Source organism: Petaurus breviceps, unplaced genomic scaffold, assembly GCF_028583685.1.
Source record: "Petaurus breviceps papuanus isolate PSGF00001 unplaced genomic scaffold, PetGlider_PUasm1.0 214, whole genome shotgun sequence".
Classification (NCBI taxonomy): domain Eukaryota; kingdom Metazoa; phylum Chordata; class Mammalia; order Diprotodontia; family Petauridae; genus Petaurus; species Petaurus breviceps.
The window spans coordinates 9,698,448-9,725,821 of record NW_027185863.1 but is presented as its reverse complement, the minus strand read 5'-3'; the positions used below and the strand labels follow the sequence as shown (position 1 = coordinate 9,725,821).

The window sequence follows — 27,374 nt, the reverse complement described above, 5'->3', positions numbered from 1 at the left end:
CATCAAGTTAGCAAAACAACTGAAATGGGAAGTCTGGTGCTCAAAAAAGCAGCCAACCATCCCAAGATAGAATAAAGTAAAACATCAGACATTTAGTTTGTCAGGACAAGGTACACATTAGACATATTTTCTCAACCTGGCATCATGGGGCTTTCTTCTAAGTCAGTTTATGTTGGGGAGAAAGCATTGTACAACATCCAGGATGTCCATGGTTACTTTTTTATGGTTACTTCATAACCAACTCACCTCATTTTATGATCACACATTCATTGGATAATATTTCCTATGCCACTTCTGACCATTGGTCCATTAGAAATATGCTACTACTAAATTACAGAGGGATGTCCAGGGTACCCCAAAATGCTTAGTGCAGCTCTTTGTTTTTTTGCCTTTTTTTTTTTGGAGGGCAATTGGGGTTAAGTGACTTGCCCAAGGTCACACAGGTATTTTTTGTGTTAAGTGTCTGAGGCCAGATCCAAACCCAGGTCCTCCGGACTCCAGGGCCAGTGCTCTATTCACTGCGCCACCTAGCCGCCCCAAGTGCAGCTCTTTGAACTTAGAAGACACCTTGTATTCTTTTTTTTTTTTCAAATGCTTTTTGGAAGGGGGAAGGTAGGGCAATTGAGGTTAAGTGACTTGCCCAAGGTCACACGGCTAGTTTTTGTGTTAAGTGTCTGAGGTCAGATTTGAGCTCAGGTCCTCCTGACTCCAGGGCTGGTGCTCTATTCACCGCATCACTTAGCCACCCCTACCTTGTATTCTTTAGAGAGTTGCTTCCCATAATCATGGAAGATGTCCTATGCAGAAATGTATCCCTACAAAGGGTAAGGTTCTCTGTTTTCAGATGGTCCTGTGTTGATTGTTGTTGGATCACTTCAGTCATGTCTGACTCATCATGACCCCATTGGGGTTTTCTTGGCACAGACACTGGAGTGGTTTGTCATTTCCTTCTCTGGATCATTTTACAGGGGAGGAAACTGAGGCCAACAGAGTTTTAAGTGACTAGCCCAGGGTCACACAGCTAAGTAAGAGTCTGAGGACATATTTCAACTCAGGAAAATTAGTCTTCTTGACTACAGGCCTGCACTCTGTCCAATGCACCATTCAGGTGTCCCTTCCCCATTCTACATGTTGGCGATGTAGAAAAGCGGAAAGAGGCCTGAAGCTGGAGTCAGAAGGCCAAGTTCAAATCCAACGAAACTTTAAGCCAATCATTTCCTGCCTCTGAGCCTCAGTAGCATCAACTATAAAATAAAGGTGGTTGTACTAGATCTTAAAGATTCCTCCCAGCTCTAAATCTAGGTGGTACAGTAGATAAAGTGACAAGCCAGCAGACAAGAAGACTTGAATTCAATCCAGTCTCAGATACTTACTAGCTCTGTGACCCTGGGCAAGTCACTTTACCTCTGTTTACTTCACTTTCCTCAACTATAAAATAGGCATATTTTATAACATATATATATAACATAACAACATATAAAACAGGCCTAGAGTCAGAAAGATCCAGGTTCAAATCCTGGCCTCAGACACTTAACTAGCTGTATAACTCTGGGAAAGTCCTTTAACCCTGTTTGCTTCAGTTTCTTCCTCTGTAAAATAAACTGGAGAAGAAAATGGCAAACCATTTTAATATCTTTGCCAAGAATACCCCAAATAAGGGCAGCTAGGTGGGAGAGTACCGGCCCTGGAGTCAGGAGGACGTGAGTTCAAATCCAGCCTCAGACACTTAACACTTAACTAGCTGTGTGACTTTGGGCAAGTCACTTAACCCCAATTGCCCCTCCAAAAAAAAAAAGAATACCCCAAATGGGATCACGAAGAGTCAGACAAGACTGAAATGACTGAGCAACAACAAAATGATAACCCACTCATAGGTAAGAAGCAAAAGAGACAATATTTGTAAAGCACTTAGCACAGGACTGGCACACAGTAGGGGCTAAATAAATGCTTATTTCTTCCCCATATCTATTTATACACAGTGGCCAGCATGATCTGGGGAACAAGGCTCTCTAGGACTGTAGATATAAAAGGAATTTTCCCACTCAAGCCCACCTCTTAAGAAAACTTAAAAGAGAAATATATAGTATTTCAAGTTCTAAGCATAATAATACTGCTGACAAGAAGGACAACCAGGTTTGCAAGCAACACTCCCAGTGAGCTTAACACGATGAGGAAGTCATTTGTATAATTTTCAGTTATTCGTGAAAATCTGACAGGAGGCAATCCTGGCTGTAATATGTAACTGCCTTTGGGACTGTGGCCTTCTAAGTCCTTGGGTGCGGTCTTTTGACTGAGTTCAATTTTACAAATCCTTTTACTAAAGGGATTTGTTCTGTGAAGTTTGGATTCAGTCAAAGGGCCACACTTGAGGACCTAGAGGGCCACATGTGGGCCTCTTGTTCCTCACCCCTGCCCTAGGAAAAGTCACTTACCCTTTCTTAGTCTCAGTATTCTCATCTATAAAATGGGAATAGTCATATACAACATGACTAATGAAAAAATATGTTTAATAGGAATGTATATGTAGAGCCTATATTGGATTGCATGCCATCTTGGAAAGGGGCGGGGAGGGAAGGGGGAAAAATGTAAACTTCTGGAAGCAAATGCTGAAAACTAAAAATAAGCACATTAATGAAAAAAATAAAATGGGGATACAGGTAATACTCCTGCAGTACCTCCCATACAGGGCCATGAGGAAAGCAGCTTTGGAAACCTTTTTTCCCTTTGTCCAGACCTATTACTTTATTATTAATATAGGATGCTCCCTATGAGGAAATATCCTTTACTAATGCAAATCAAGGGGTCAGCATAGTGGATAGTGTACTGGGCCTGGAGTCAAGAAGACCTGAGTTCAATTCGACTTCAAATGCTTATAAGCTGTATGACCCTGGGCAAGTCACTTAAACGTGTTTGCCTCAGTTTCCTCATGTGTAAAATGAACTGGAGAAGGAAATGGCAAACTCTTTACCAAGAAAACTCCAAATGGGGACACAAATAGTTGGGACACGACTGAAAATGACTGAACAACAGCAATGGAGATCAGCATTTGCTCTTGTAGAGACCTACTGGGATACTGATAAGTTAAGTAATTTCCTTAGAAATTGATTTGACCCCAGATTTTCTTAAGGCTATCTCTCCATCCAGTCTGCCTCCTTTTGCAAACTTCAAAGGATGTTAAATTGCATTTCTTCTTCTTCTTTGATTTTGTTATTTCTAATAAAATTATAACTATAGAATACAGATCACTTCTCCATCATTCAAAGCAAATCTCAAAAAAAAATATTCTGGGTTAAATAAGGGTTAGTATTTAATACTAGTTTACTGTCAAAGTGTGAAAGAGGGAACCATAAAATACAGAGAGAGGAACAAAAAAATGTCCCCAGTTACAGAGTAAAACAAGAATTGCTATAGAACAATGTAAATTCAGACTTGCCTGTTTAGGCTCCAATCTCACTGCAGCCTAAATTTTCAGGGAACGTGAAACAGCTCCCATAACATATCAAGGATCTTCCTCACCTCCACTCCCTTCTCCTCTCAGCAAATAAAAATGAAAAGATCTCTGCCTGGGAAAGTGTCTTAATTCAGTTGCTAAACTCTTTCAAACAAAGAAATTGGTAAAGTGTAACTTCTATTTGATACAGTATCTGATTCTTCCCAAACACACAATCTACTTCAGCCTAGCATGTATGCACTGAAGCGTGTATGTACATATGTATGAGACAAGAGACAGTTCTTTGTAGTGAGAGACCTGGCTTGGGAGTCTTCCAGAACCGGATTCAAGATCCACTTCTGACATATAGCTGTGACCCTAGGTGAGTAACTTAATCTCTCAGTGCTCCAGGTAAGTCTCCAAGATTATAAATTGCAGGGAAGGTGTTAACATATATTAGTAGAGAAAGTTTCCTTACCCAGAGCTTTCTATAACAATGAAATCAAGTTCAAGACCAGCACATATATGAATATATAAATGCACATACATGTTATTCAGTTGTTCCAGTCATGTCTGAGTATTTGTGACCCCATTTGGGATTTTCTTAGCAAAGTTACTGAAGTAGTTTGCTATTTCCTTCTCCAGCTCATTTTACAGATGAAGAAACTGAGGTAAACAGGGTTAAGTGACTTGCCCAGGGTCACACAATTTAAAGATTTGAACTCAGATCTTCCTGACTCCAGACCCAGTGTTCTATCCACTGCACCACCTACCTGCCCCTACATATATCTACTTGTACATTTATATATACACCCTCCAATAGCAGTGGTACCTAGGCACTTAGCCTTATCTACATACATCTATATTGTGATATTTATAGATACATCTATAGAATTAGTTACACATACATGCGTGCACACACACACATGCCAAGAGCCTGGTACCTAGGTGTCTTGCACTGTTTGTACACATTTCTTTAGCTACACCTATAGACATATCTATATAGATGTATTTATAATTTTACATATTATATACATGGGTGTATATATGTATAGACACACATATGCATACACACCCCAACAGCAGTGGTGTCTAGGTCCCTAGCCCTGTGTGTGTATATAAGCACGCACATATACATACATACATATATGTGTGTGACATATGATATATAAATATGTCATATATCATTCATGTATATGCTAAGGAAGGAGCAGAGTTGTGTATATGAATAAACAATTTTCAAAACTTAAATCCTACTGTGAAAATAAGGCACAGACAAAAAGACAGAACTTTGGACCAATAGAAAGACACCAGAATGATATACAAGCGAGAGGAAGCCCGACCACCATCAAACTCAAACAGAACAAAATGGAAAAACAAAAAGACCACATGCTAGTAGTAAACTAAATGTATTTTCCAGGTTCTTCTCAATCACACTCATATTTAAAAACAACAACAATAAATATAGAAATTCTAAGTTTTGGAATTGCATGGAGTGATGTAATTTCATTTTAATCTGACTCTAAGCCCTGGGAATTTAGTTAGAGTGGTATGAAAAGAACCAGGGTCTCCCATTACATCCTGGGCCATCTCTAGTCATCCTGATGAATATCTGGCCACTGGACCTGATGACTCTGGAGGACAAAGCGAGGTTGGTGACTTTGCATAGTCATCTCTCACTCAAATCAAAGTCAACTGCAAGTCATGTGATTATCTCCCTGAAGTCATGGTCCTCTTCAAGAAGGAAAGACAAACACAAAACTCATATATGAATGTGTACTTGCATTACATGTGTTACACCTTCCCTATAATCACTCATGCTTCAGGCTGATGCAAACATGCTTACCATTCAAGGAGAAAGGAAAGAGTGAGATCTATGGCTGTATATGAGAAAGAACCTTGGGTAGAGAATTAAGGAGACCTGGGCTTGGGCCCCTCTTCTAATTTTGCCCAGGGCAAGGCAGTTGACCTTCTTGGGTTTCAGTTGCCCCATCAGTAAAAGGTAAAATTCATACAGGAAGTAGTTGCTTGAGAAAAGGAGACTTAAGCTGAGTTGGATGCATAACCGGTTGAGCTGTTTTGCAAACATCCAGTCAATTTAGATCTTTAAAAAATCAGCCAAACCGGTTGTCTGACTAGCTAATCAACTGAATTGACCAGTTTTCTGACTAGGAAAGTAACAAAAGATCAGCCTTCAGAGGGGAGAGCTGAAGCACTTAGAAAGAGATCAGAAATGAGAGAGGCAGTCCATTGGGGAACACATTGGTTAGTAAGGGGCAAGGGGAAGCAGGACAGCTGGAGAGACAACAGAGAATGCTCTGGGAGAGGAGGAATTAATGGCTGAAAAACCAGAGGACCCAAATATGCGGCCACAGGGAGAGGGACAAAAAAGGAAATTTTCAAAAGATAATGCACTTAGCACTTAGTGTGGTGTCTATGCTTGTTCCTAAGGTCACATAAAGAAATAAGGCAGGTGGGCCTTTTCTGCTGAAGGAAAAGATGATAGGGCGAAGGTAAAAGGTATGAAGAAGGACATGGCATACAAAATGAGTAACTTGCTGCCTGTGTAAGGGTCAAAGAGTTGTGAACTGATCCAACCATTCTGGAAAGCAATTTGGAACTATGCCCAAAGGGCTATAAAACTATGCATACCCTTTGATCCAGCAATACTGCTTCTAGGTCTATATTCCAAAGACATTCCCCAAAAGGGTAAAGGACCTATTTGTAAGAAAATATTTATAGCAGCTCTTTTTGTAGTGGCTAAGCATTGGAAATCAAAGGGATGCCCATCAATTGGGGAATGGCTAAAGAAGCTGTGGCATGTGATTGTAATGGAACAGTATTGTGCTATAAGAAAGGACAAGCAGGATGATTTCAGAAAAACCTGGAGTTACATGAACTGATGCATGGTGAAGTGAACAGAACCAGGAGAACATTGTACACAGCAACAGCAACATTGTTTGGTGAAGAGCTGTGAATGACAGCTATTCTCAGCAATACAATGACTTAAGGCCGTCCCAAAAGACTAATGATGAAGGACACTATCCATTTCCGAAGAACTGATATTGACTGAATACGGACTGAAGCATGCTATTTTCACTTTCTTTCTTTCATTTTTTTCTTTTATTTTATTTGAATCTTCTTGGGCAAAATAACTAATATGGAAATATTTTATATAACTGCACATGAATAACCTATATCTGATTGCTTACCATCTCAGAGAGGCAGGAAAGAAGGATAGAATTTGGAACTCAAAACTTTAAAAAAAAGTTGGGAAAAAATACTGTGTGGGCTAGGATATAAACCATCACTTTCTGGCATCAAACCAGGATCTTTATAAAAGATGAAGAGACTGCAATTAGAATTAAAGGGAGAAAAAAAGAGGGTCCACATAAGAATATGGATAATCCTCCTCACTTCTCTTGCTCCTTGGCCTCTTGTCCCCTTTGACAGCTTTTTCTTGCTCAGGATGCCCCCAAACCTTAAGTGGCATCTTTTTTTTTTTTTAGCAATTGGGGTTAAGTAACTTGCTCAAGGTTACAGGGCCAGGTGTTTCTGGGTGGGTGCTAAGTGTCTGAGCCCGGGATTCGATCTCCACGTCTTCTCAGCACTGGAGCCTGTGCTCTTACTTGCTGTGCTACCTGGCCACCCCTTAAGTGGCATCTTGATCACCCAATTCCTAAATTGCTTTTTTTTTTTTTGCATTTTGGAGGGCAATTGGGGTCAAATGACTTGCCCAAAGTTACACAGCTAGCTTTTTGTGTCAAGTGTCTGAGGCTGAATTTGAACTCAGGTTCTCCTGACTCCAGGGCCAGTGCTCTATTCACTGCACCACCTAGCCACCCCCCTAAATTACTTTTTCAACAAACATTAGAATTGAAAATGAAATTAGAGATCATCTATTCTGAAACTCACTTCACACAAAAGAAACTGAGGTCCACAGAAGGGAGGTAACTTGCCTAAGACCACACAAGCTAGATTAGACAAGAGGCCAGCTAGTTCAGAGAAAGCAGAGGATTTGGAGCTGGGAGGGATCTTAAAGGGTTCCTATCTTCCCTCTGATGCTTACTACCTGTGTAATGCTGTTGAAATCACTTAATCACCGGAGCCTCAGTTTCCACATCTGTAAAGTGAGGGGGCTGAACTAGGTGGCTTCTGAGGTCCTTTCCAGTTTTAGATATCAAACCTCAACACCCTTGTTTTGTATTGTGCTATAAGAAATGAAAAGCAGGTTGATTTGACCACAAAATGGAGGCACATGGAAGGAAAGTAATTTGCCCAGAGTCATAGAAGGGTCTTAATCTACTTTTTTTTGTCACTCACTTTCCTTTTCTTCCCCTCCACAGTCCAGTGAAGCTGATAGACCCTTTCTCCAATAATGTGTTAAAGTATATTTTATACATGCACACACACATATATACATATATACCTCTACACATATGTATGTATGTATGTATACACACATACACATGCATATAAGATTACAAAGGAAACCAATTACATAGAAATACAGTTATCAAAAAAAAAAAAAGTTCGTGGACCCCAGGTTAACAGAGTTGGGTATCAGATCCAGGTCTTTTTACTCCAAATCCAGGACTCTTTCCAAATATCTAACCCAACTGGACCAGGCAGTTCTCTATTGCCCACCAACTTCCTATATTGACTCTGATTGAACAGAATTAGGGTCAGTCTGAGGAGCAGTTACGATAGAGTGCCAGGCCTAGAGTCAGGAAGACTCATCTTCCTGAATTCAAATCTTGGCCTCAGAAACTTACTAGCTGAGTGACCCTGGGCAAGTCACTTAACCCTGTTTACCTCAGTTTCCTCATCTATAAAATGAGGTGGAGAAGAAAAAGACAAACTACTCCCAGTATCTTTTCCAAGAAAACCGCAAATGAGGTCACAAAGAGTTGGACAGGACTGAAAAACAATTGAACAAGAGTTCCTAAAGCCAGGCGCTGAAGTTTAAGCAGGTGAATACTGGACATAGATAAAGGAGCAGGACTGAAATGAGTTGGCTAACCAGCTCTTGGATAATCCTGAAATGTGACTGTACCTGTAAAGAGTGGATAAGCTCTGGGAGATAATGTAGGCTGCTTTTTTTTCCCACAGGAATTCATATGCCAGAGATTTGTGACTACCGTGTTTCCCCGATAATAAGACGCTGTCTTATTATTTTTTTTGGAAAGAAAAACACCAGAGGCCTTATTTTCAGGGGAGGGCTTATGTTGTCCTGCCTCAGCTCTCCTCCACGGCACTGCTCTCAATGGCGCCAGCAAGCAAATCATTGGGGAAGAACAGGATGACGCGCTCACTGCTGCAGCTCTGAGCGCGGCGTGCGTTTCGGGGGGGGGGGGCAGTGCATACAGATGGTACCGTAATGTAGCATGTAGCGCAGGGGATCACCTTCACTACAGTAGCAATCTCAATAGGGCTTATTTTCGGGGGAGGGCTTATTTTAGAGGAATCTTACACAGTAAGGGGAGGGCTTATTTTCGGGATAGGTCTTATTATCGGGGAAACACGGTATGCTCTGAGCACTGAGTGATATATAACATAGTTCAGAAGAAACAATTATAGGGAGTGGGGGAAGAGACGAAAGACAATGGCTTGATTTTCTACTGAGTAGAATACTATTAGTGCAGAGCCTGAAGAAAGACATTAGAGACCATCTTATCTGACTCCTTCATTCTGCAATCAGGAAACTGAGGCCCAACCAGGTGAAGAGACTTGCCTGAGATTACAGAAGTGGGAAGCCAGGAGGACAAGGCTATGGACGAAACTGTTTGTTATGTGCGTCACTAACAGAATCACAGGCACTCAGCACTGAAAAGGACCTGAAAGGTCAGAATCTAACCCTATGATTTTTGCAGATGAGGAAACTGAGACAAACAGTGGTAAAGTGACTTGTCCAGGGTCACATAGCTAATAGATGTCTAAAGCCGGATTCCAGACCAAGAGCCCCATCCAATGCCTCAGTACCTCTTAGGTACTGAAAACAATGGGGTTTACAGTGAGCAGAGTAGAGACTACATTAGCAAAAGCTATCTTTAGTGTAACTATCTCATCAGAATAGAAAAGATGAGTAAAGAAGGAAGTAGACCACAAAAAAAATCAAACCAAAGTTCAAAATGAATAAATATAAAAAATTAGAATGATGTAAAATATATATAATATATAAAATTAGAATTAAATATTAAAAATCAGAATTAAAAAAAAAACAGAATTAGGACTAGAGACTTAAAGAGGGATCCTAGGTACCACAGGATCTTAAGAACTGAGAGCTGGATGAAACTTTAAATGTCTAGAGTAATCTCTCAATTTTACAGATGAGGAAACTGAGGCCCCAAGAGATAAAGTCTGGTTTGAGGCTAGGAAATATGCAGCAGAGCCAGTTTCTGAACCCAGGTCCTCTGGCTCCAAATCCAATGTCTTTTCTACACTATAATGTGAGAGGCTAGAGCTATACCTATAATCGAAACTCTTCATTTTAGAGGAGAAGGAACTGAGGTCCACAGAGTTGAAGTGATTTTCAGAAGGTCATTTGGATAACACATAACAGAGCCAGGACTCTGGGTGGTACAGTGGATAGATCACTAATCCTAGAGTCAGAAAGGCCTGAGTTCAGATCCAGTCTTAGACACTTATAGCTATGTGATCCTGGGCAAGTCACTTAACCCTGTTTGCCTCAGTTTCCTCATCTGTAAAATGAGCTGCAGCAGGAAATGGCAAATTACTCCAGTATCTTTGTCAACAAACGGGGTCACAAAGATTCAGACATGAATTTTTATTCATGACAATTTTTTGTCAAATTCAGACAAATTTTTAGTTCAAATCTAGGATCCTTTCCACCCCAAATCACTCCATCAGCTCATCACTACCTATCATGCTACCAAATGGAAAAGTATTCTTCATTAAGACAAAAACGAAAGTGCTCTATGAGATGAAAGAAAAATGAAGGAAACGAAATTGTAACACATAAGAGGGTGAATGAAAAGAGAGAAGAGAAAGGAAGGAGACAGTAAAAAGAGGGAAAGAAGCAATATTCATCCTTCACCTGCAGAAAAAATAGTAAGGGCTAAAGGTGGCTTACATGATAGCTTAATAGCTGAGTTGACCTTCTAAAAGGAAATTTCAGGAAATGTTTATCGAGAGTCATGCTAAGAGGAATTAAATAGCTTCTCTTTTGCATCCACTTATAAGCTCAGGGAAAGGGAATGCACAGATATGAACAAATGTGAGGTATACTAACTATAAGTATAGTGAATAATTTGGGGTGGGGGGGTGAGAGGAAAGGCAGATTAGGGATTCAGGATGGGTATCTGTGATAGCAATGGAATATAAAGATCCCCCTGTATTGTCTTGGTTTTCAAATTGATTGTGTCAAAACCCAGAGCTTGTTAATCCCACCTGTGGGATGGACTTGTTGACTTGAAAAGAGAGACATGAACTGGGAGGAGCTGGTGACGTAGATTTGGAGAGACAAGAGAGAGGCAGAAGAACTTTTTGGAAGCAGCACCCTCATGGAGGCAGAGAGAGAGACTGAGAGGATTGCTGGGGGCCACTTTGAATCGCCCTGGACTTTTGAGACCTGTCCCCGGAGCTGCCAAGGACTGAGGAGACATGGCTGTTTTGCTGGTACTTTGTCTGTCTGTTTTGATGTTGTTTTGCCAGATTTGTCCACTGGTGAAAGACAGTCCTGTTGAAGAAGTCCTGGAACCTGGCTGTTGGCTAAGAGCTCCTGAGACTGTCCTGCAGACAGAGAGTGAAGACTGTCCACTGGTGAAGGACAGTGCTGTTGTTGCAGGGGTCTGTGAACCTTTCTGTTGGTTCAGAAGCCCTGAAGAAGGATTGCTTATTAAAATAAATGATAATGTAAGCAGAATACAGCAATAGGTAAAAATAATGTAAAATAGGTTGTGAAGCAGGGGAAGATACCAGAATGGGAGAAAGGAATTCACGGTGTTCTGATGCCGCAGGCCAGGCACCTACCCTCTGGAATTGTGAAAGGATAAAGCTGAGAAGCTATATGCCTGTAGAAAACTGGTGTACTAAGAGAGGGGAACTTAGAGGCTGGAAGGAACCATTAAGACTTTACTGAGTCAAACCCCTTCATTTACAGATGAGGAAACTGAGGACCAGAGAAGTTAAGTAACTTATTCAGGGTCACACAGTTAGTAAATGCCGAGGGTAGGATTTGAACCCATATCTTCCTGACAATAGATCCAAGACCCTGTCCATTATACATATAAGAGCATGAAGGTTTCATAATGCCTGCCTTGGGATAAGAGGCTATCTCACAGAGAGTTACTAAATTCATACTAAGAATTCACTAAGCTAGAAGAAAGGGAAGGGGAATGATGTCCTCCTGAAATATTTACTTTTGCTGTTGATATTAATATTTTACAATCACTTCAGTTGGGGATCTGAAAATGTCAAAAATGGTCACTTTTTTCTTTATCTGATGCAGGTAGGGCATGTCTGCAAAAGTTTAATCGGAAGGTTTGTGATAATGAACAGAAAAGAGGAAAGATACGCTTAGTTAATATTTCCCTGCTTGTGACATGAAGTAAAACAAATTTGAAAAGGTATTTCATTCTCTTTTCCTTTCCCAGGAATAGAGAGAAGTGTAATTCCAAACCACAGATTTTTAGATGTGTGAGGGACCTTTGTGAACATCTGAGTTAACTTGGAGATTCATAGAAATATAAGATCACACAGCTAGCTAGTGGCAGAATGACCTCAATTCTCCTGAATTCTAAGTCTGGTAGAATTTTTATTACATTAGGGTTGCTTCCACTTCATAACAGGAAAAGAGAGAAGATGTGGTTTCCCTACCATCCTGGTAGCTCAGAAGAGTATTTGTAAACATTCCATAAGGATTCCCACAACACAGTTAGTGCCAGAAGCCATGAGCTCATTTATGAAAAGAGAAAACACGCAAGACAAATTCAAAGAATATAGGGAGCTCTTCATATCCCGAGCTAATGAAAAAAAGGTGATTGACTCAGAAGTCACAGAGGTAAAGGAAGGGTTTGTTAAAATGTGTGATTTAAAAAAAAATTAACCAGGTCTGAGATTTGATCTGTAGGAAGCCCCAGAGAAAGAACTTCCTCAGCAGTCAATACCCTCTCAACCTTCAGTCTTAGAGAGGGCTGGGGCTAGTTGGTTGGCTGTCCTTCGCGGCTGGAGAGGACCAAAGTGACATCACTATGTCAGGGTCAAGGTACATTATGTCTGACTGTGGCTGGTCAGACCAATAGGAGCTCAAAAGGCTCTACCACAGGTACCTGTACCACAGGTCAGGTACAAATGGTCTATCCAAACACTTGGAGTGGAGATGTCTGTGCATCTCGTGCTTCTTTTGAGCTACTACAATTCTACTTTGCTCAAAGAGCACAGTGGCATCTTTGATGTGGGCACACCATGCTGGGTGGTCCTGTGCCAGTGTCTCCCGTCTCAAAAATCAGTTCCAAAGTTCTTCAGAGGACTTTGAGAGTGTTCTTGTATTGCCTCTTCTGGCCTCTGTGTGAGAGCGTGTCTTGGGTGAGTTCTCCATAAAATAGTTTTTTAGGCAAATGTATGTTTGGCATTTGAACAATACAGCCAGCCCATCAAGGTTGGCTGGGACACTGAGAAGTTAAGTGACTTACCTAGGGTCACAAAGTCACTTTGTGTTAGAAGGGGAAATCTGAACCCAGTCTTCCTGATTTCAAAGCAGGTGTTCCCTCTAGTTACTATAGTTAAATGTTAGTAATGACCTTTTTTTTTAAGTAATGAATTTTAAGGGAAAAGAAAAGAATCAAGATAAAAAAAGCGACTGGGAAATTGACTCCTCACATTTTTCAGAATAGAGACTCTTTTGTTGCTAATTTCACAATGGCGCATAGCATTACTTTTTCAAACTAGTATGAATTAAAAATTAATCTTTCCATGAAAGTTTCACAACTGGGATAAGTGGCTACCTCCCAAAATGTTACAAAACTCCCACTGAAAGTTCACTAAGCTGGAAGAAAGGGAAAGGAGATTCAATATAGATGATGTCATCTTGGAATATCGATTTTTGCTGTTGATCTAAGTATTTTATAACTTAATGAAATAATAGGACTGATAAAATCTGACTCACCCTATGTGAGCGGGTATCAGGAGTTGCTGCTAAATGTTTAACAACCAGCTCCACACACTTTATTTATTATTGCATTATTATATGATTATATATATATAAGTATGCATGACATAATGCATAGTAATATGCATGATTAAAATTTTCTCCATCACTTTATTAAGTTTTAGCCAGTCAACAAAACAATAAATCAAGTTCTGATTTGTGGCATTTGCTAATTCTGAGGTGGAAATGCTCACACTGAAAATTTAACAGTAAGCTCTGAGCTGTTATGAACAGGCTCTAATATACTCCTGGAATAATGATCAATAATATCTTACAGTAGTATAAAATCTTTCTCCTTTACAAAATATTTTCACACACATTTTCATTATGGCATTTTAAAACCAAACTTCTTCCAAATCTGATTCTATAATATTTCAATTTTTTTTTAAAGAAAGGAGGTAAGGGTGTTGAAAAAGAGAAGGTTTTCTTCTTTTGGAATTGTGGAGGAAGACATGAAAGAATATGAAACTTAGTGAACTTTAAAGAGATGCAATACAAATGACAACTTTGAAGAGGCTAGAGAATTGACCTTGAAGCCTGTGAGACAGGGTTAACTCCCCATCTACAGACAAGGTTAAGTCCCCATCTGCAGACAATTCTAAGACTCTGGGTAACAGAGAAGATGTCATTCTGTGTTGGTAGAACTTTCTCGCTGAAAGTTTCATCTGCTAAGGAAATCACCTTCCTGTTTTTTTTTTTTTTAATGCAAACGGCAGAACTTTTGAGCAGCCCATTGCCTCAATTCTATTCAGTTTTACAGGCATTTCTAAGTGCTACCAGTACAGGTCACCATCTTGGCACAGAGGAAACAAAACAACTTATGCACACTCTGATTTTTACCTTTGCTAAAAATAATAACAACAAAAGCATTGGGGCGGCTAGGTGGCGCAGTGAATAGAGCACCAGCCCCGGAGTCAGGAGGACCTGAGTTCAAATCCGGCCTCAGACACTTAACACTTACTAGATGTGAGACCTTGGGCAAGTCACTTCACCCGAACTGCCCTGCCCTCCCCCCTCCAAAAAAAGAAGGAAAAAAAAGCATCCCCTCCAACATTGCCACCCTCCCCCCAAAAAATAAAAACACACAACACATGTGGTTTCCTTAATTTCCCAGGTGGACAAAATCGTGCAATACATTATATCTTTGAGTTCTTTATATTTCTTAGAATATTCCTTATGCTGATCCAGTCCGATCCTATAAGCATTTATTAAGTACCTACTATATACTTTATATACTAAAATGAAACAATCCCTATGCTCAAGGAGTCTAAATTCTATACTGAGATAGGGGTGGGGGATGGAAGATGGCATATGACACATACACAGTAAATAAATGCAAAATATGTCAAGAACAATACAAAGTAACATCAAGAGGTAGAAAACACTAGCAATCAACATAGCTCACATTTATATAGTGATTTAAGACTTGAAAAGTGCTTTACAAATATCTCATTTTCTCTTCACAGAAGTGGTGGGAAGTAGGTGCTATGATTATTTCCAATTAACAGATGAGAAAACTGAGGCAGGCAGATTTTATTTTGATTTTATTTTTGGAGGGGGGGCGGCAGGGCAATTGGGGTTAAGTGAGTTGCCCAAGGTCACACAGCTAGTTTTCATGTTAAGTGTCTGAGGCTGGATTTGAACTCAGGTTCTCCTAACTCCAGGTCTGGTGCTCTATTCACTACACCACCTAGCCACCCCAGCAGACAGAAGGTAAATGATTTGCCTGGTGCTAGATAGTTAGTAGGTGCTTGAAGCTGGATTTGAACCCAGGTTTCACTGACTCTAAAAATTAATCTTTCTATTAAAGTTTCACAACTCCTGTCCTGGGATAAGTGGCTACCTCCTAGAATGTTACAAAATTCACACTGAGAATTCGCTATGCTGGAAGAAAGGCAAGGGGGATTAAATATATCCACTGTATACCTCGCTGCCCCAGTAATTTCAAGGATATTAGGAAAGGCCTTCTCAAAAGAGGTGATATCTGAGCAGTGCATTGAAGGAAGACAGGTCTTCTAAGTGAAGAGAGAGTGCATTCTAGGGAGGAGAGGGGAGGGAAGAGAATAAGCATTTATATACAATTGTCTGATATCTGTCAGGTACTACTAGGCTAAGCACTTTCCAAATATTATTTCATTTGAGACTCATACAGTATTGTATTATCCCCATTTTCCAGCTGAGGAAACTGAACGACTAGCTAAGTGAGTTGCCCAGAGGCACACAAAGTTTCTGAGACTGGATTTGAACTCAAGGCTTCCTGCCCTCCAGCTCCAGCACTCCAGGCACTATTGTTATTCAGTTATATGCAACTCTTTGTGACCCCATTTAGGGTTTTCTTGGCAAAGATACTGGAGTGGTCTACCATTTCCTTCTCAGATGAGGAATTGAGGCAAACAGGGTAAAGTGACTTGCCCAGGGTCACACTGCCAGTTAAGTGTCTGAGACCAGATTTGAATTCATGAAGATTGAGTCTTCCTGATTCCAAGTCATCTAGCTGCCCTTTGCGCCCTGTGGTGCTACCTAGCTGCCATTCTAGACACAAGAAGGCTATCCGATGGTTCTCATCAATTCCATGAAACAAGATAACCCCTGGAGTCCCTCTCCTGCTTTTCTGCCTCCTTTTATGTGTTGTCTACCTTCACTGGATTATAAATTCCTGGAGGGCAGGGTCTGCCTTTTTATTAATAGTATCCCCAGTGCCTAGCACAGTGCCTGGCATAATATTTAGTTGTTCAATTGTGGCCAACTCTTCCTGACCCCGTGGACCATAGCACACCAATGCTGTCTATGGGAGTTTAAGAAAATTATGGCAAAGATTATGAAGTGCTTTGCCATTTCCCTTTCCATGACCATATAGTAAGTGCTTAATAAATGCTTATAGGATTGGACTGGTTTAATGTAAGGAATATTCTAAGAAATATTAAGAACTGGAAGATATAATGTAATAAATGACTTTGTCCACCTGGGAAATTAAGGAAATCATGTGTTGTGTGTTTTTATTTTGGGGAGGGGGTGGCAGTGGTGAAGGAGATGCTTGGTTGTTTTTTTGGTTGTTATTTTTAGCTAAGGTAAAAATCAAAATGTATATAAATTAACTGTAGAGCTCTGAAATATGGTAAGGCCCTCCAAGCACATCAGGCTGTCAAATAATTCAATGAAAAGGACTTTCTTGGGGCAAGAAATTGATGCCTTGGGAATGTAAGAGATCATGGACTTTCTCAGGAGATAGGTTGTGGAATGGACCTGTGATTTCATTGAGGAATTCCTGGTACCAATATATATGGGCACCTTCTATGAAGTTCATAAAATATATTATAGAGTTGCCCAGAGTACTGTGGTGTTATGTGATTTGCCCAGGGTCAGTATGAGTGAGAGATGGAATTTGAACCAGGTCTTCCTGACTCTGAGGTCAATTTTCTTTCCATTGCACAGTGTCTGCCTCTGCATATATAGAACTTATCATAGGAAAAAAATACCCTTTCATATAAAAGATTTCTCATCTTGTATGGAATTAAAATAATTACATTTTAGGAAATCACAAGATAGAGGGAATCACCCCTTTAGGAAATGTAGCACTATGAGAGCCATGGGATGGCAAAAGGTTTCACAATTCTATGGGTTCTGTGTTGTTTTTAATAAGGTCAAGCTCTAGACAAGAGCTCTGCAAGGGAAAATGCCCTTATCAGGGCTATATCTAAACTGGTGAAACCAGTGCTGCTGTACCAGGGCATAGACTAAATGTGAGCGTGCATTTCTTCGGCAACTCCACCCTCTCCGTGCTAACCAGAGTCCCACACTAGACTTCTGGTTTCAGCCTGGGGAGGGACCAGTGCACCTGCTGCCCACAGGCCCAGAAATAGCCATCTAGTCAAAGCAAAATACTTTAGTATCTAACCATTACTTCTTTGTATTCATAAATCATATGGGAGAAGCAAAATTCAGCAGGGGCATCATTGATGATAACCATCTGGAAAATGAGGAGAAAAACAGGCCACAGTGAAAATGGCAGAAGAGGTTACAGGATAGGAAAATAGAGTGGAATTGTTCCATACAGTCACTCAACACATGTTTGTTGAATGAGAATGGATGATACCATTAGTAGGATGCAGGAATAGGATATTTGATTTAGAACTGGAAAATCCATCGAGATGACCTTTTCCAACTCTTTCATTTAAAGATGAGGAAACTGAGTTTCAAGGCCTGACCACGGTCAGGCAACCAGTGAGTAGCAGAGTCAGGATTTGACTCCAAAACCATTCCTCCTTCCATTACACCTGCTTCATTCTGACACTGCTAGTGTTATATCAGGCCTTTATTTTATTCAATAATGTTTGGGAAGATGTCATGTGACCTGTATCATATCTAAATATGCAAAACAATTAGTTTCATTACTTTGGTTCACCAGCAATTTGTTTTTGGAAAAAAGAACACCAAAAGAACTGAGAAAAACAAGACTGATCATGATAGAGACATATTCTAGTTGCATTTGGCAAATATGATTAACAGTTATTACATGAGCAATCGAAATGAAACCATGTTAGGGCTGGTTCTAGGAATTGTGCTCTTGTCAATTTAGATGCTTTAAGGAAAACTTTATACCATGCGTATTTGTATGACATATCTGGAAATGGAGTCATAGTTGTAGGAAGTTGCCTGTAGTACTGAGAGGGTAAATAGGGATCACACAGCCAGTATAAGAAAAGGTCGGACTTAATCCTAGGTCTTTCTGGCTCTGAAGCCAGTTTTCTATCCACACTATTCTATCTGCCTGTAAATATAGATCTTATTATAGAAAGGAAAATGTCTTTTTTGTATAAAAGGCGAGAAAGTGAATTTTAATTGAAAATATCTTTTTTGCACAGATATTTAGAGAGAGGGTGAGGGGGGGGAAGGGAGAGATAGAGAGAGAGAGGTGGAGTCTAGCAAAGGGTAGATAAGAAATCACTCAAGAATTCTATTGGAAAAAGGCATAATATCATCTTTTGTTGTTATAATTACGTTTACCAATTTGTTTAGCTATCATTTATCTACCAATCTAGCTATCTGTTTAATCCCTCTAGCTTCCAAAAAAAAAAGGTTGAGGCAGCATTATCATTCATTTGCTAGTAGGAATTAAATGTGCCTATTCTTTAAATTATCTACTTCCAGGGAAAAGGGGGGTGTTCTCCCTTCACACACACACACACACACACACACACACACACACACGCATTTTTCAAAGACAGTTAATTCTCACACACTTCCTTCTCAGTCCCCACCTTCCAGGCTCACACGCACACCACTTTCCAGGCATTATTAATAGAAGGATGATCTCTGCTAGCAGCTTTCAGGCTGTGGTCTTCAGACCACCACCTGCTTCTGCACAAGCACCATGCAGTGCTGGAAGTAATGAGGCAAGAAGTCTTCGGTCGCCCCCCCCCCCCCAGCCATTCCCAGCCTCCGCCCCACCCCTACCAGTTTTCTTTGGTGACTGTACAAACAAACAAGCAAACAAACAAAACAGTAGTTCCAGGATTATTTAATAATCCTTTAGGAACTGCTCCCTGAAGCAATGCTCTCTATTATTTCTACTTTCAGGGAAAAAATATATGACTATTCTCTTCGAGGCTAACAGAACCCCTCCCCCCCAAATGTAAAGGAATACAGCAGAGACAGACTCCACCCAGAACATCTAACCAACCAGGGAAGAAAATAAGAGAGGGGAAACCATATGGGCTCAAAAACAAAAGACCCATCACACGTATGTATGTATGCATGTATATGTGTGTATGTATGTATTACCCTCAAATCATTTCAAAGTGGGTTTTTCTTAAAGTTGCTGCTTTGGGGAGTCTGTAGCAAGTTCCAGCATAAGGGTCACAAGTCTGCTCGGTTATAGGTTTTATTTACTACAAGACATGCCTCTTTCTATTCTTGCTGAACTGCAGGATCTTAAAGATGATTATCAAGTTTAAAAAAAAAGTATAGAGATATGAGTCCTCTGAGCTTTGCCCTCCTTGACAACCTTGCACTCATTCTAATTTTTTTTGCATGAGACTTGACAAAATACCCTAAGGATGCGAAATGAAAGCCTGTACCCCCAAGCCAAAGTACTACTCCATGCATACATCAGTGGAAGACAGACGTGATAAAAGAATCTCAAAGGCACCCAATAGGCTAACCAGAGCTTCTGCGCATGCATATCATGTGTGTGTTTAAACATGTGTGTCCAGAAAAGAGAGAATTAACTGGATTTCCCTGGCGCTGCCCTAAAACCCCATTCAGTAAAGCCCTGGTTACGCTGTGTGGTTTAAGTTATTTATCTAATGGTTTCTCCTCCAAACATCTTCCCCAGCTGTGTGGACAGCTGGCGCCCTGATTCTAGCTGCTTGTGACAGGATGGACGCAGGCACGCACCGCAGCTCCTAGAGACAGATGAAGCGCTCCGTCCGGCCACCCCGCCCCAGGGGCTCTCCCTAAATTCCCCCATCTGGTCCCAGGTACACACCCGAGCCATTCACAGCTCCCCTCCCCCAGCCCCAGCCCCAGCCCCAGCCTCCTTACCGTCTCAGGGTCGTTCTCGAACACTTCCCGGGCTTCCTCCTTGCTGCACAGCTCTTCTACGCATTCTCTCTCCAAATGGCCTTGCTTGGTCTCTTCGAAGATCTGGTAGGCTCGGCGCTGTCTCGACCGCAGGAACTGGGCTGCCTCCCGGGCCCGCAGCAGCACCGCTGCCCCGCACAGCACCCGGAGCGGGAGAGGGAGAAGGACGGACGGGTGGGAAATGGAGGGGGGGCATTGGGGGAAGAGCAGAAGAGGCACCCATAAATTCAGGCGCCGACACCCCACCCTGCTCTCCAGAAGGAGAGAGAACTGCCCTCCCCCTCCCCAACCTCCCGCACACACACGCTCTGCAGCCGCAGCAGGCGGGCGATGGAGCGCTTTCCCCAGTGTCCTTGAAGGAAGGGGATGCTGTGACTGTGGCCGCGGCGGCCGCTGCTGTCGCATTGTGGATGGTGGCGATGGGGTGGGGGGGCGCTCGGCTAGGGTGGGGTGGGCAGGATGTCCAGACAGAGGATCCCCCTCCCCAGGCTCTGAGCTGGAGAGGGCAGGCGGGAGACGGAGTGGGGGTGGGGGGAAGGTGGGCAGTGGAGTGCTCTTCAGGTCGCTGTCCTGACCCCCCCTTGCCCAGGGGATAGAGCAGAGCTAGGGAGGCACCCGCTGGGGCCGGGGGGTACTCACTCTGCGTGGAGTCCGTGGCCAGCAAGAGGAGGAGCAGGACCGTACTGAGGGCGGCTGCGGGAGCCGGCTGCTGCTGCGGCGGCGGCATGGTGCGGGGCTGGGTTCGGCTGGCTAGTAATGACCCGGAGCCGAGCGCAGCCGGAGCCGGAGCCGGAGCCGGAGCCGGAGCCGGAGCCGGGGCAGGCAGCGCTGGCTCCAGGCGGGTGCAGAGTGCTAGCGGGCGGGCGGAGCGAGCGCGCAGCTACTGTCAGCCGGAGCCAGGGAAACTATGCTGAGCGCTGTGGGGGAGTCGCTTTCTTCATCTTACCCAATCATTTATAAAGTTTACATCCCGGCTCAGCCTGGGAGGCACACCTATCGCCCTTCTCACCATTTCGTAGCGTCTATCATTGGAGAGGAGAGGGCGGAGGCGGGGGAGGGGGTGGTGGTGAGGAGGTCCTGGGGGTGGGAAGTCACTCTTAGAGAGGCTTGCTGCTGAGTTCACTGACTCATTTGACATCAGGACCACGAGAGATGGTACAGCTTTGGGGCTCTGGTGCACTCAGCTCTTCCCAAGTTAACTTGCCATGAGATAAAGTTGCTGAAAAGGTAATGGTAATAACAACAATAGCAAAGGAAACAAGAAGCGGCTGATATCTACATGCACCAAGGACGTTGGCAGAACGAATGAAATCCTACACGTAAAGGGAGGACTTCCTTCCAAAGACATCATTACAAGAGACTTACTGCCGCTTTTAGGAATAAAAGAAAAAAAATCCCACAATTTACACGTGTTGGGTGTTTTTTGCCCTCAGACTGAGGCAAAATCCCCAGATTCTTCCCTCTCCCTCTCCCCACTCTCTTTTCAGCTTTCAAGTCCATAAATTGCCCTCCAGCCAAGGAATAAAGATAAACTGAGGTCAAACCAAATCCATTTCTGCTTCAGGGATGAGATTAAATTATTTCCTTTCATAATCTGCTCTTTTCATAATTAAGATATTCAGAACCTTGAGGTTTCTCAGCAGCTATTTAGGCTGAGAACAACATTGCGTCTGTCCTGAGACACCAAATCTTTGTGTCCTCTGTGTTATCAGAACATTTCTTGAAGAAACCGGCTAAGTCAGGGAGCATGTCCGTCCCTAAGGGGGAGGAGGGGAAGGGAACTGAGAGAACCAAGCTTAGATGATGCACAATTAGGTCCAACCTGCTAAGGAAAAAAAAATCATAGGATCGTAGATTTAGAAGCCAGTCCAACCCCATCATTTTCAAGGTGAGAAACTGAAGCCAGGAGAGGTTGTGATTTACACAAAATTCCAAATATTAAACCCTAGATAGAGGAAACATTCAGGAAACCTATTTTCTGTTTCTGGCTGTGTACACATAAAGAATCCAATTAGTTTAACAAGCTGTTATTATCTAAGCAATCAACAAACATTTATTGAGCACCTGCTGTACCAGGCATTGTGCTAGGTGCTAGGAATAAATACAAAGAATGAAACAATCCTTCCTGAGTCTCAGGAAGCTTATACTCTACATGATAGAAAATAGTTTAAGGGATAGTATTTTCTTCTTCAGTTAAATGGTTATGTACTCTGTCATAGATTCTAGTTTCATCCCACTCTTTGTAAATAGAGGGAAATAATGAAATTGTAATATAAGGCAAGATCTTTAATTTTAAAAGTGTTAAATCAGAATTATATGTATATACACTGTTAAGCAAAATAACTTCTGGAGGTCATAGGAGGATTATAACTTGCCTCAGACAAATGATGTTACTAACGCATTTTGTGGTCTTATAGTGAAATTTGCTATAATTAGTACAGTGGAAAAAACACTGACTCATGAGTCATGGGTTCTAGTCAGAAATGGGCTGTGTGACCTTGGGTAAATCATGTCACCTCTCAGTCTGTAAAGTGAGGGAGCAAAATAAATTAATCTCTAAGGTTTTTTATTTTATCTGTAAATCTTATAAAATAGCTGACACTCACATAATGCTTTAAATTTTGCATTTGATCCTAGACAACCCTGGGAGCTAGGTTTTACAGGTATTGCTATTCCCATATTACAGATGTGGAAGCTAAGATTCAGACAGGCTAACACAGATAGTAAGTGTCAGAGACAAGACTTAAACCTAGGTCACTCCTGACACTCTGGTCACTTCACCACACTGATTTATCCTAAGTCACCTGAAGGATGATAGTACCTACTACTACTTGCATCTAACTGCTATTAACACACAAAAAGTTCTGTATGGTATTGATTTCACTAAAATACTTAAGCTTTGTTAGCACTACTCACTAGATAAGTAGATAAAAAATGAAATTCATTTATTTTCCTGTCTGTATTGCTCTTTTTGAGGACTGGTTTTAAAATGTGGGTTGGATGGGAAATGTTTCTTATTTTAATAGCAGATTACTTTATGTAATAGATACATGTATACTTTCTATTATGCAATGTGCATATTGTGCATCTACTAATGTGAATAATAGGCAGTTGGCTGGCAAGGTTTCAGTGTCATTCTCGCTTGGGAAGTAATGTGTCCCAGAAAATGTCTGACCACCTCCTTTTAAGAATGGCCAGCCTAGGGGTGCTAGGTGGCGCAGTAGAGCACTGGCACTGGAATCAGGAGGACCTGAGTTCAAATCCAGCCTCAGACATTTAACACTAGCAGTGTGACCTTGGGCAAGTCACAACCCCAATTGCCCTGCCTTCCCCCCTCAAAAAAAAAAAAAAAGCAAAAGCAGAAAACAAAGAATGGCCAGCCTAGGTATCCTCCACATCTCTTTTCCCCACCTTTTTACATAACTTCCTTTCCCCAAAGTGAAAGTGTTGACATAGTAATTAAGCAAGAAAGGAGAGCTAACTCTCAATTTTAAAGCCCCCAGAGTTATAAAGGACTTTACTAGAATGGAAAATTTGACTTTCACTCATTAATCCACTCATCCAGAAAACACTCATTAAGTGCCTGCTGTTTACAGGCTACTATGTGCTGCACTAGGAATAGAGAAAATAGAACTGATATTGACTTTACCCTCTTGTATCTTACAGTCTAATAGAGAAGACATTTATGCAAATAACTATGATAAAAAAGAGAGTTATATAAGTAGAAACCAGTGGTCCAGGCAAAGTAGGAGATACTTAAAGAAGAATTAATCATTTTTAGCTGATGAATCAAAGGGAGGCTTTATGAAGAAGACAGCACCTGATGTGAGTCTTGAAGGAAGGGAAAGATTTCTGCAGCTTTAAGCCAGAAACACAATAATAAGACCATATATGCATGCACACATACACATATACTTATACATATATGCGCATATATGTATGTAGATGTATAAACATATACAATCACATGTGTTTATGTATGTATAAATATTTGTGTATAATGCTAAAACATTTCAATTTCTCGTATGGTAAATATCAATAGATATAACTTATATGAACAAAAACTCATGGGTGGTGGTGTGTGTGTATGTGTGTGTGGGGGGGGGTTCCTCAATAATTTTTAAGAATGTAGAGGGATTCTGAAACCAAAAAGCTTAATTTAGGAAAAAGGTACTGTGCTTATACTGTTTTATGTGAACATCCTTAATCAGGGTGTTCATTTGTATTGGTCTCCAGTGAGTAGGTAGGTGCTGAATTTTCTCCAAAGAAAGCATTTTTTCCTTCCCTGATGACCTAGTTTAAAGACTTTTTATGCTATTGTATCATCTACCCTAGGCAAGGAGCAGTTAGGTAGTACAGTGGATAGAGTGTTAGGCTTGGATTCAGGAAGACTCATCTTATTGAGTTCATATTTTCCCTGGAACTTACTAGCTGTGTGACCTTGGGCAAGTCACAACCCTTTTTGCTTAAGTTCCTTAGCTGTAAGATGAGCTGGAGAAGGAAATGGCAAGCCATTCAAGTCTCTTTGCCAAAAAAAAACCCCAAGGGGGATCAAAGAAGAGTTGGATATGAATGAAACTGAACAACAACAAATCATAGGTAGGTCACTTAAATTCTCGGTGCCTCAGTTTCCTCATCTGTAAAATTAGAAGATTAAATTCATTGACTTCTAAGATCTCTTCTAACTCTAAATCCATGACCCAGTGATCGCCTAGTCCAACCATAACCTAACAGGAATTTATTCTCTGACATATTCAAGTGATCCTCCTGCCTTTACCTCAAGATGCCAGGTGGCACAGTGAGTAAGAGTGCTGGCCCCAGTGTCAGGAGACCTGGGATCGGTTCTGGCCTCAGATACTAGATGCCACATGAAAATAACTGGCCATGTAACCTTTAGCAAGTTATTTAACCCCTATTGCTTAAAAAAACAAAAGATGCCATGCCTCTGTGTATGTGCAATTCTGTTGTCTGGGGTCAAGCAGTATAAATCTAATGCCCCTTCCACAGATAACTCTTCAAATACTTGAAGATGCTATCATGTCTCACCCACCCCCCACCCCCAGACTCCACCCTATTTTTTTTTTCTTCAGGATAGAATGAAAAGTGATGTAGAGGAATTAATACTGCATTTGGATCTGAACCTGGGTCTGAATCCTGGGGCCTTGGTTTTGTCATCTGTAAAAAGAGGAGCTAATACTACATAATCTTTAAGATTTCTTCTAACTCCAAATCTGTGATTTATTGCAATTGTTGTTTTTCAGTTGTCTCAGTCACACGCAATTCTTTGTGACACCACTGGGGGGTTTCTTGGCAAAGACACTCTAATGGTTTGCTACTTCTTAAACTGTTGTGCCCAAACCCAAATCACCCATCTCCTGATTTGAAGCCCCCCATTAAGCCCCTTTATATATCTGTCTTTGTCTCTATCCTATGCCCTGTAATAACTTGAAACAGCTTAAGGCATAGTCTTGGGTATTGCCCAAGGGGTAGTCCCAAGGTTATGGTACAAGTTTATATCTTAAGAAGAGACCACCCTGTACTCAGAACATGACCCTAGCCTGTCCCCATTACCCAATGACCCTCCACCCTGTACTCTTCACACTATACCCTCCACCCTGTTTTGGGAGAGACTCCCCTTCCATGAAAAGTTGCACCCTTGTACCCTTGCACCATCTTCCCAAATTAGCCCTGAGCTATAGATCTAGCCAATGGCAATTCTTGACTTCTATGCATCATTGCTTATGCTAGTTCCCCTCCCCAATTGTGGTTTTTGCCTCTATAAGTATTGTATGTACCCCAATTCGGAGCTGCCTGATTTGAGTGTATATTCCAGGCAGTCTTGCACTTAATCAATAAATCCACACCTAAATTTACCTTGGACCCAGGTCTCAGCTCACTCTTATTCTCTGCACAACAAAACATCCAGTTCTCTTCAACCAACCCTTGTCTGGCATAATTTTGAGGCTCTTCACCATCTTGGTTGTCCTCCTTTGAATGCTTTCCAGTTTATCAATGCCCTCCCTAAAATGTCTTGCCTGGAATTGAATATAATATTCCAAAGTGGTCTAATCAGGCCAGCACTCTTACTCACTGTGCCACCTGGCATCTTGAGGCAAAGGCAGGAGGATCACTTGAATATGTCAGAGAATCTTAATCCATCTTCCTAATCATTCTTGAATATTAAGTCTTCTTTCCTTCAAGCTAAATATCCCTGATTCCTTCAATTGGTTCTCTTTCATGGTATGCCATTCAGTCTTTCTACTACCCTACGCCTTCTTTTCTGGGTGTACTCCATCTTATCTACATCCTCCCTAAAATGTGGTGCCCAGAACTGGACGTGTTACTCCAGATATCTTTTTGGGATTCTTTCATCCATCATGTCAACTATCATTTTCAGATTGGTATCACCTGCAAATTTGACAAGAATTTACCTGTCCAATAAATAAACAAATAAATTGATGAAAAAAAATAAAGAATTAATTCATCCAAACATTCCTTCATCCAGATCATTGATAAAACATTGACCTTGTTTACATCTTATCTCCTCTATTACCTCATGAGGTCCTTTTCTGTAGGGACAGCTTTTGCCTTTGTTGTATCCCTAGGACCTTAGCAGATAGTAGGTGCTAAACCAATCCTTGTTGATTTGACTTGGCCTTCAGAGGACCAAGGACAGATCCTTGAGGCACTTGTAGAGATGGAATGAATAATGAGTTCACAAGAGAGTTTCTTCCCAGTAAAAATAGACACTTACATAGACACTTTGGATCTGGTATATTCCATCAGAATCTATCTGGTTCTACCATTATCAAACCCAAATATCTCCAGTTTATTGACAAAAATCTTTGTTAAATGCTTTACTGAAATATAAGAATATTATATCTTTAAAATTTCTCTGAACTAGTCTAATTACCCTGTCAAAAAAGGACATGAGTTTAGTTTATCACTTATTCTTAATAAAGTCACACCCTTTTTAAATGCTCAAAAACCATACCTTTAATAATGTGCACTAGAATTTTTCCAGGAAAAGAAGTCAACCTACTTAGCCTAGGGCTTAAAAAAGCTGCCCTTTTCACTGTTTGTTTTTTGAAATCAGGACAACTCTTGCCTTTCCCCAATCCTATGGAACTTGGGTTCTGTGAGATCTTTCAGAGTTACTTAGAGAAGCTCTCTAATCAAATCTGCCAGTTCCCA

The 27,374-nt window shown here is 41.3% G+C and overlaps 1 protein-coding gene across 1 annotated transcript in view; it reads right to left on the bottom strand.

Annotated features, from left to right (window-relative positions):
- The window catches only part of GAS6 (growth arrest specific 6), a 95,997-nt gene extending 74,881 nt beyond the window's left edge, over positions 1 to 21,116 (bottom strand). The window contains exons 1-2 of the mRNA XM_069094060.1: positions 20,820 to 21,116; positions 20,142 to 20,308 (exon numbers count right to left, since the gene is read on the bottom strand). Of these exons, the coding sequence (XP_068950161.1) occupies positions 20,142 to 20,308; positions 20,820 to 20,907 (255 nt within the window). The 5' untranslated portion in view covers positions 20,908 to 21,116. The remainder of the gene's footprint in view (positions 1 to 20,141; positions 20,309 to 20,819) is intronic.
- Positions 21,117 to 27,374: the final 6,258 nt, after the last annotated feature.